The sequence below is a fragment of the Muntiacus reevesi genome, chromosome 2 (assembly GCF_963930625.1).
Source record: "Muntiacus reevesi chromosome 2, mMunRee1.1, whole genome shotgun sequence".
In the NCBI taxonomy this organism is placed as follows: Eukaryota; Metazoa; Chordata; class Mammalia; order Artiodactyla; family Cervidae; genus Muntiacus; species Muntiacus reevesi.
The window spans coordinates 137,606,762-137,615,631 of record NC_089250.1 but is presented as its reverse complement, the minus strand read 5'-3'; the positions used below and the strand labels follow the sequence as shown (position 1 = coordinate 137,615,631).

The window sequence follows — 8,870 nt, the reverse complement described above, 5'->3', positions numbered from 1 at the left end:
GTGGGGGGCGGGGGTGGCGGAGGAGGTAGATCGGAGACTGAGACGCTCAGCGAGCGTGCTGAGAGGAGGCGTTACTAAGGTTACTAGAAAGAGGACGGCAAGTGATATTCAGGAAGAGTTTTTTCCTACAACGAAACAAATTTTCAAACGAGGGGCGGGGGCTTAGTATGAGCAGTGCCACGCGATATTAGATGCTGGGCTCCCGAGAGGGAAAGGAAAGGAGGCCCAGGAGGAAAAAAACGAATTCTGCGACTTCGGGGAAGCCGGAAGCCTCTGCCTTCCCTCCCGGCCCTGTTCTTCCGGTGCCTTTGTTTCCCGGGGCTGTCCTAACTGTAGCACAAGGTCTGGGCGCCCGGGTACGGTGTCATTTAAGTGAAACACGCAGCCGCGCCGAACCGGAAGCAGCGACCAGTCGGGACCCGTAGGTAGAGGCGGGGAGCGGCGGCGGCGGCGGTGCTAACCTTGGTGGCTGTTGTGGAGAGGCTTCACGGCAGGGGCGACGCGGCTGGTGCTGCAGCGGCTCGCTCAGGCCGTGGGTTGTCGCTGCAGACGTGGGCAAAAGAGGGAACGACGACTCAGCGAGCGCACTTGGCAGAGCAGGGAGGAGGGGAAGGGGTGTGTGAGGCGGGCCTTGAGTGTGTTTGGGATCGGGAAGAAGGACTTCGAAACTTGTGCCTCATATGCTACTAGTTGATTGTTGTTTTTGTTGTTGTTTTTTTCTTTAATGGCAGATTTTGGAGACACCCCACGTCTCCCTTCTCGAATTTCTCTGGGTCCTTGTCAGTTGACTCGTAGCCTAAAGTGAGTGAGCTTTTTAATGCAGTCAATGAATTCAGATGGGTGTGCGATGGATGAGAATAAAAGACGAGACGGGGTGCAAGGGTAGGAGGGTATGGGGGAACAAGGTGATGATGGTAATAGTAATTAACATTAATAGGGTTTTACTGTACCTGACACTGTTCTAAAACTCGTTTTATATGATAGCTCACTTATTGACTAGCCCTGTGAGACTGGTACTTTTACTAGCCTCACTTTATAGAGGTGGAAACAGGTTCCCAGAGGTTAAGGAGCATGCCCAAAGAAAGATATGAAAAGTGCAAAGACAGGATTTGCGTTCTGGCAGGCTGACCCTAGAACTTAACCTCTAAGCTCCCGACGAAATTTCTACCCCTGTGAAGAAAGTGAGGACATAAGGAGTGAGAGGCTGGTATGGTTTGAGTCTATGTGATAAAACAGTTGAAGCAAGTAGTTTACATGATAAAAGGTGTGTGAGATCTAGATGTGTCTTTTATGTAAGCAAGAGTAAAATGGAAACTGCCCTAAACCATCTCAACCTTGGCTAGGGCCTTCCTCTCTAGAGTTCTGTGGGACAGGGAAGAGAAATATACACCCATACACGTAATTTTGAAAATGGAATAATAAAGATCACACTCAAAGGATTTAAAGATTGTTTGATGCAGCCACCGTATTTAGCAGATGAAGCCCAAAGAGATGCAGTAATTTATTTAAGGAAGCTATAACTAGAAACATACTTTTTGTCTTGGATCTAGTGCAACGAAGTTTAGGAAGTTCTTTCCTTTTTCTACTGTACTTGCTGTAGTGAATTTTAGAATTTTTAAAATTTGACATGACATATTTTATCTGGACTGGTTCCTCATATCTGTATGAATTGGTATTTATGACAAATAGTCAAATAATCCGTTCCTCCCCTGTTAATTTACGTTCCAAATTCAGTGTAATGCTGAGACCAGGAGCTGATTCTAACATATCTGAGTGACAATTGAGATCTTTTAGTATTCCTAAGAATTTTTATTTAAAAATGAATAGAAACAAGAGAAAGTTGTCTAGAGCAAAGGACAAGGTGGTTTACCTTTAAGAAACTAGGTTTAAAAGAAAAAGGAATTCATGAAAGAAGTTGGGGAATTTTTTTATCAATTGCTCATGTACTGTTCACAAATCCAGTAAGTCTAATGGAATGTAGTAATCAAAATGTTAGAATATTCCAGACAGGCAGTTTGTAATAGTTAAGATCATAGGCTTAAGAATCAAGTAGATTACCTTAGCCATGCCATATATTTCCTCTGTATAATTGATTTGCTTAACTTTGTCCTTGATTTCTTCATCTGTAAAATGGAGGGTATAGTTCCTAACTTGCAGAATTAGTAGCAGTGTTTGTAAAGAAACTAGTATAATGTCTGGAACAAAGTTGATGATAAGTGCACAGCAACTGTTACTCTGAATCAAATAGGAGTAACGCATTGCTGAACCTTTTATGTAGTGACTTGGCAGCTTCTAGTCCTGGTTTTAAATGGAAAGGTAAAAGAGTAGCTTCCCTTGTTAGTATTAAGGTGAAAAAATATTGATTCATTTTCTGAAGGTAAGCTGTTATTTCAAAGTGAATGAGAGTTTTAGATGGCTAGATAGCCCTTGATATACCTACCACAATCCTTTAAAACTGTTGCGGCTTTTAAGGATAACATATTTAAACTTCTCTGTTTCCAAAACTATGGATAACTTAAGTTCTAAGTAACTGACTGTACTTCTTTATAGATGCATGGTCACGGAGGCTATGACTCTGATTTTAGTGATGATGAACACTGTGGAGAATCTAACAAAAGGAAAAAAAGGTAAGTAATTTTTTATTGATCTATATTGCTCGTCCTTTCTAGATTGAGATGGGATATAAATAAATAATATTTAAAGTTTTTGGATTATGTTTACATGTGAAGACAACAGTGCTGTCTACTGAATGAATTTTTGTTCATTAAACTATAATGAATTGACTCCAAAATTTGGGAACAGTTGTGTGAAAGATAAAATAATATTTATGTTGTGAAGGGATTTGTGGAAAGGGAAACAAAGGAAATCAATTAAAGCTTTAAAATTTCTCTATTGCATGTATTTTTCATTCAACTGTCAAGGCCTCTACTTGTGACTGTCGTAGCTAAGAAGGCACTTGGTTGGTGGTCCCTTTTTTAGTACTTGACTTCAAAATGAGTTTAGTGTGGAGGATGAGATTGTGATGCAGTGTGATTCTTAAAATTCTGTGAATGAGCAGACTAAGTGGCCAGAAGAAGGAGTGCATTGACGTTTTTATTGAATGAAAGGGATAAAAACTGATAGTGGATAAAGCCTGAGCCTTTAAAGGTGGCTATGTCTTGGTGGAGTAGCTGTTTTAGGGGTATTGTGTTCAGCTTTCAGTGCTTAATGGATAGTAATTTTATTTGTTAACTTAGGAGTTGTTGACTGATTCATGTTAACCAAACTTAACAAAAATTGGTTTATTATTTCACACTCAAGCAATATATTAAGCAACTAATTGGGACTGGACACTTTTGTTGGGTACTCAGTCTTCATGGATAACCAAAAGAATAGAAATAATTCCGTGGTAAATTATATATTTATGTAATGAAAATGCTTTGCATTTTCAATATTTTTCATTGTGACATATTGTTTTGTTAGAATAGAATTTGAGCAAATTAATTGGATAGTCTTGTGTATTCTAGGATTATACCTGTTTATCTAACTAGGGCTGAATACCTATAATGTATATCATCTATAGTTAGCCCTTCTTTTTTCATGTTATCAATTATTGAAAGCTTTATTATCTCTACTTTGCAAACAAAGAAATTGTGGCACACAGAGATTTAAGTAATTTAAAATAGTAAATGACAGAGCCAAAATTTGAACCAAGGACCCTAGATGGTATGGCACCAGAGCACATGCATTTGTTAGTCTCATCTTCTCCATCTTATAGGTATTAAATATTTAAGTTAAGATATTAATTAAACTGTTGAAGAAGACATAAAATGTCTCATTAAAGATCAATGAATCTTTAATAAGAGTTGAATTGTTTAAAACATGTTCCAATTAGGAAAATAATAAAGCAACAGGAAACACCCTTTGCAAAGAATGAACTTTTCTAATAATATTTCTTCTTAACAAATCAGGACAGTTGAAGATGATTTACTACTCAAAAAGCCATTTCAGAAAGAGAAACATGGAAAGGTGGTTCATAAACAAGTTGCAGCAGAATTGCTGGATAGGTATGATACTTCAAATTAAATTACTTTTTTTTTCCTTTAAGATGTTGGTTGTTTGATTATATTAATTCAATACAGACATTTGAATTTGTTTAAAATTTTTCTTAACAGGGAAGAAGCAAGAAATAGAAGGTTTCATCTCATAGCTATGGATGCTGTATCCTTTTTATATTCCTAGATTTTATGACTAATACAGTTTTTAAAGTCTGCTGCCTTCCAGGTGTCTCAGATGGTAAAGAATCTGCCTACAATGTAGGAGAGACCTGGGTTCGATCGCTGGGTCAGGAAGATCCACTGGAGAAGGAAAAGGCTGCCCACTCCAGTATTCTTGCCTGGAGAATCTCTTGGACAGAGAAGCCTTGCGGTCTACAGCCCACAGGGTTGCAAAGAGTTGGACATGACTGAACAACTAATACTTCACTTATTTCATAAAATCTTGTGAAGTTAGGTGTAAATTTTATAAGTTTATTCATGTGGAATTTTGCCTTTTATACTTTTGAGTACAGTTCTCTTTTTACTAATATGTAAGAAAGATTTAGAAACAAAAAATAATCAAATATATTACTAATTTCCTATAAATAGGTTTACAAAGTCCATGAATTTGCATATATTTTTTCCAACCTGTTTTTGCCAAGCTATCGACGTTTCTCTTTTTTTACTATTATCTTTAGCCTCATCTTAACTGTTACTCTTTTCTGACCTGGTTCTTAGCTCTTTAAGTTCTTATAAAACTGGTATTTAATAATAGATCTGTTTGTGAACTATCAGGCCTGTTGTGGCTTCAAGTTTCAGTCATAACTTAGGGTTGTCTTTAAGCTATACCTTGTTTCCCTGTTATAGCCATGTCTTAGCCTAACTTTTTGGTAAGGCTGTGGGCTTAGTTACACTAGCTTCTACCACTAGACATCCATATTACCTTTGGAAATATTAGAGAATGAAAATATTTTGGGGTATTTATAACTATGGTCAGCATAGAGATAAGAAGGTGGCAATTAGATATACTTGCTATTCTGTAGATACCAGTTTCACTTTATTTTTCCTGATCGTTTAAGTTATAGAAGTTCTTGTCACCAATTTATTTATTCCACTTATCTCCTAACCCAGTAAGTTAGCTTTCCCATGGATGCCATCTGCCCCTTGTTCCTTTAACTTTCAACATCTGCTGTGCCTTCTATTGCACACCATTCAGTTGGAGGTGTTGGGGCATCTAGTTACTGTCTGATAGTGTGAAAGTCCAGATCCCCTTTTTTGGAGTAGGTGGAGGTCGGGGTTATACATTTTCTGAAATGTTTGCTAGAGTAGAGTAGTTACTGCCTACAAATTATCTTGTTAGGCTGCCCTCTCCTGGTTATTTTGTTAGAGGGAACAGCCTTTTGTTGGAAATTTTTTTTTTTTTTTTTTTTTGCTCTTTCCATGTTGCCAGCTTCTTTGCCTCCAGGTCTAGGATTTACTAAGCCAAAAGAAAACCTGGGGAACTCACTACTATGTCATACCATGAATCCTAAAGGTCTGCCTTCTCTTTACCTTTCAGAGTCTTCTTATGTTTGTTTTATATATAATTTCCAAGGTATTTAGTTCTCAGAGGAATAGGAGGAAGTGCAATTGACCCTTGAACAACACAAGGTTTGAAGTGTGTGGGTCCACTTATATAAGGATTTTTGTTTTACTATGTTACTTGTGTAAGTAAGGGTATTTATTTTACTGTGATACTAACGATCTGCACTTAGTTGAATCTATAAATGCAGAAGGCTGGCTGTACGTTATATGCAGATTTCGGACCTAGCAGAGGTAGATACCTCTATCTGTCCTGTTTAAGGGTTAATTATACATCATGGCTCCATCTTCCTGGAAGCAAAGTCCTGCCTACCACTTGTTCTTGTAAATAAAAATTTTTTTGGAACACAGCTATGTTCATTCATTTAGATATTATCTGTGCTTACTTTCATGCTAAAATGGCAGAGTGGTTTTGACAGAGACCATATGGCCTGCATATTTTACTATTTACAGAAAAAGTTTGCTGACCCGAGTCCTGAATGATTTAGTAACTTGCCAGTGTCACATGACCAGTTAGTGATTAAACTGAGAACTAGAACCCAGATCTCTGGGTATCTGGTTTTTCTTTTTTTTTTTTTTCTGAAATGTTAATTGCTTTGTTGCCCATTTTGGAATTATGTTTTGATTCGCTATTCTATTAGAACACATTGTGATCAGTTAAATCACTGTTTATCTTTAGTATAATTGGGTGTGAAAGTGAAAATGTTAGTCACTCAGTCACTCACTCACCTTATTCTTTTGTGACCCCATGGACTGTAGCCTGCCAGGGCCCTCTGTCCCTGGAATTTCCCAGACAAGAATACTGGAATGAGTTGCCATTTCCTTCTCCAGGGGATCTTCCTGATCCAGGGATGGAACCCACGTCTCCTGCAATACAGGTGGATTCTTTACTTCTGAGCTACTAGGAAAGCAAACATAATAGGATGTAGTCACAGACAATATTTTGTCAGTTCTGTTGTGTTTGTGTTCAGCTCTAGAGAGAATACCATTGAGCTTTTTAAAACAAGTGAAATGCTCGTATATCTTATTATATTGCATTGAAAACAAACATGACTGTAGCTTATTGGATATTAAAAGAGAGCATAAAAAATAGCATCTAATTTCTATATTCTTTTTGAAAGCCTCAGGACTTAATATTATAAAAGTTATATCTTCTATTTTGGAGTCTTTATTGTTACCAAAATAGCTAAATTATATTTAATAATAATGGAAGTTAAATTCTATTCCTTGCCTTTAACTTTAGAAACTATTATTTATTTTTCATATCATGATGATTAAAATGAATGGTGGTGTGAGGCTGTATGCAGTTCAGCAATAGAATAGGAAACTGTCCTTCTCCCTAGAGTTATTGCCTGAAAACGTTCAAAGTAATATAAAGAGTATTCAAGAGAAAGTGAAAGTCCCTCTACTCTAGTGTTCACTCTTAGCAATTTAATATTTACCCTTTTAGATTTTTTTTATTTATAACCATCTATAGTATGCATATTTTAAAAAAACTAAGTGGGCTCATTATGCTTTTCCCCCCTACTCACTAATATGTCATTGACACACAACTACTCTTGAGCAAATAAAATCCTTAATTTTTTGCATTTCAGTATCAAAGGCATACAAAATTTGTAAATGACTATATTTTATATTATGGTGGCAAAAAAGAAGACTTCAGACGATTGGGGTAAGTGTCATGAAGTGTATTTTACAATGGGAGATGGGTATGAAGACTCAGCTACTGTGTCTTCTCATTTTCTCCTGCTTTCCATTCTGGTTTTGTTGTTATATCATCAGTGGAGAGGCCGTACGTAGCTTCTAGCCAACCAGCTCCTTGAGAACTAATTTCTCTGGCAACAGGCCTTGGGCCAGATCTGGCCTGTTGAGCCAGATCTGATCGGGCAATAACAGCATATGTGAGGAATACTCATGTGCCTGATTTTCAGTGGTTTTTGTTTTCCACAAGGGTTTTTGAAATAATGAACTTTTTAAACCTCAGGTTTGGATTGCTTTTTAAAAGGTAAGGCAAACAAGAGACCTCACTCTTATATTTCCTACACATGAAATTCCTTCTTATATCTGAGGCTCTTCTATCAGAGCCACTTAGTTTTGTGTGGATTTTACTCTCTTGGTTTAATGATTTTCTGAGTTAAGCCCTAAAAAACTCCATACCAGCTCATCTATCCCAAACTTTTCTCTCAATTTAGGCTATGTTCTGCAGCAATCCCTTTTTCTACCCCTAAACTGCTGTCATCTTAAAAAATCATCTTCAGATCTCTTCCTTCTTTACTCAGTCTTTCTAAGAAGCTGTAGTTAAATGAGGTGTGCAAAAGTTCTTCATGTATTTTAAACATTAGATCCCAATAGGATGATGTTGCTGACTGATTTCAGATTTTGAAACTTAAATTTTCATTCATTTTCCTTGTCCATTTAGTATTTATTCAGATTTTTCATTCTAGCTTTGGTAATTTACCACCCTTTGTATAATTGAACCAGCACTCGAAATGGATGGGTTCCTTATCCATTCAAGTTGTTAGTGTAGCAGCACATTTGTTATAACTGCCTTTTGAAAATACTGAAATACTTTTAGTAAATATATACATATATATGCTTCATATAAAACTATCTTTATGTATCTTATTTTTACTCAGGTGCTCAAAGCTTTACACACTGTTTAACTTAAATTTGACTAATTTTGTGTTCACATTGAAATTGGTTTTTCAGGGAAAATGACAAGACAGACATGGATGTTATACGAGAAAATCATAGATTCCTATGGAATGAGGAGGATGAAATGGACATGAATTGGTAATTGTAGCCATGTGAGACATAATACATCAAATGCTATAGTCCTGTCTCTCCTGCTCCCTGAGTGTTTTCTTACTTTGTCCACCTGTGCAAAACATTTGGCCCCTGAATGGAACAGTTTTGAATCGAGGTCATAGAACCATGACTCCAGTTATTGAATTTGGTTTGATTCTTTGGGTAATTGTTAACAATTTTAGCTTCTCATTGCTTGACTTTGTCTTTAAAAAATAATTTATAACACTTTTACAATATTATTTGTTGTAATATGCTTCTTTTAAAATTTTAAAAATATTTTGGGAAACTGTAAAACCTAAAAATGGTTTTAAAAATTCAAACATTACAGAGGATAAAAAATAAAGATGAAGTCTCCTTCTCATCTTTGACTATCAGCCTTCCAGTTGCCCTCCCTAGTGACCCACGACTAATAGCTAATATTCAGATAGTCTGTGCACTTGTAAATAATAGACCTCTTTTAAGACA

General features: G+C 36.7%; 1 protein-coding gene across 5 annotated transcripts in view; it reads left to right on the top strand.

The window, feature by feature from the left end:
- The first annotated feature begins 407 nt into the window (after positions 1 to 407).
- LOC136159995 (protein FRA10AC1) overlaps positions 408 to 8,870 on the top strand; it is a 34,678-nt gene continuing 26,215 nt past the window's right edge. For 2 of the 5 annotated variants that reach the window (XM_065922942.1, XM_065922938.1), the window contains exons 1-7: positions 432 to 615; positions 732 to 801; positions 2,551 to 2,627; positions 3,951 to 4,046; positions 4,155 to 4,200; positions 7,193 to 7,269; positions 8,307 to 8,390. In XM_065922942.1, the coding sequence (XP_065779014.1) occupies positions 2,551 to 2,627; positions 3,951 to 4,046; positions 4,155 to 4,200; positions 7,193 to 7,269; positions 8,307 to 8,390 (380 nt within the window). In that variant the 5' untranslated portion in view covers positions 432 to 615; positions 732 to 801. The other 3 variants (XM_065922941.1, XM_065922940.1, XM_065922939.1) reach the window with 3 other exon arrangements.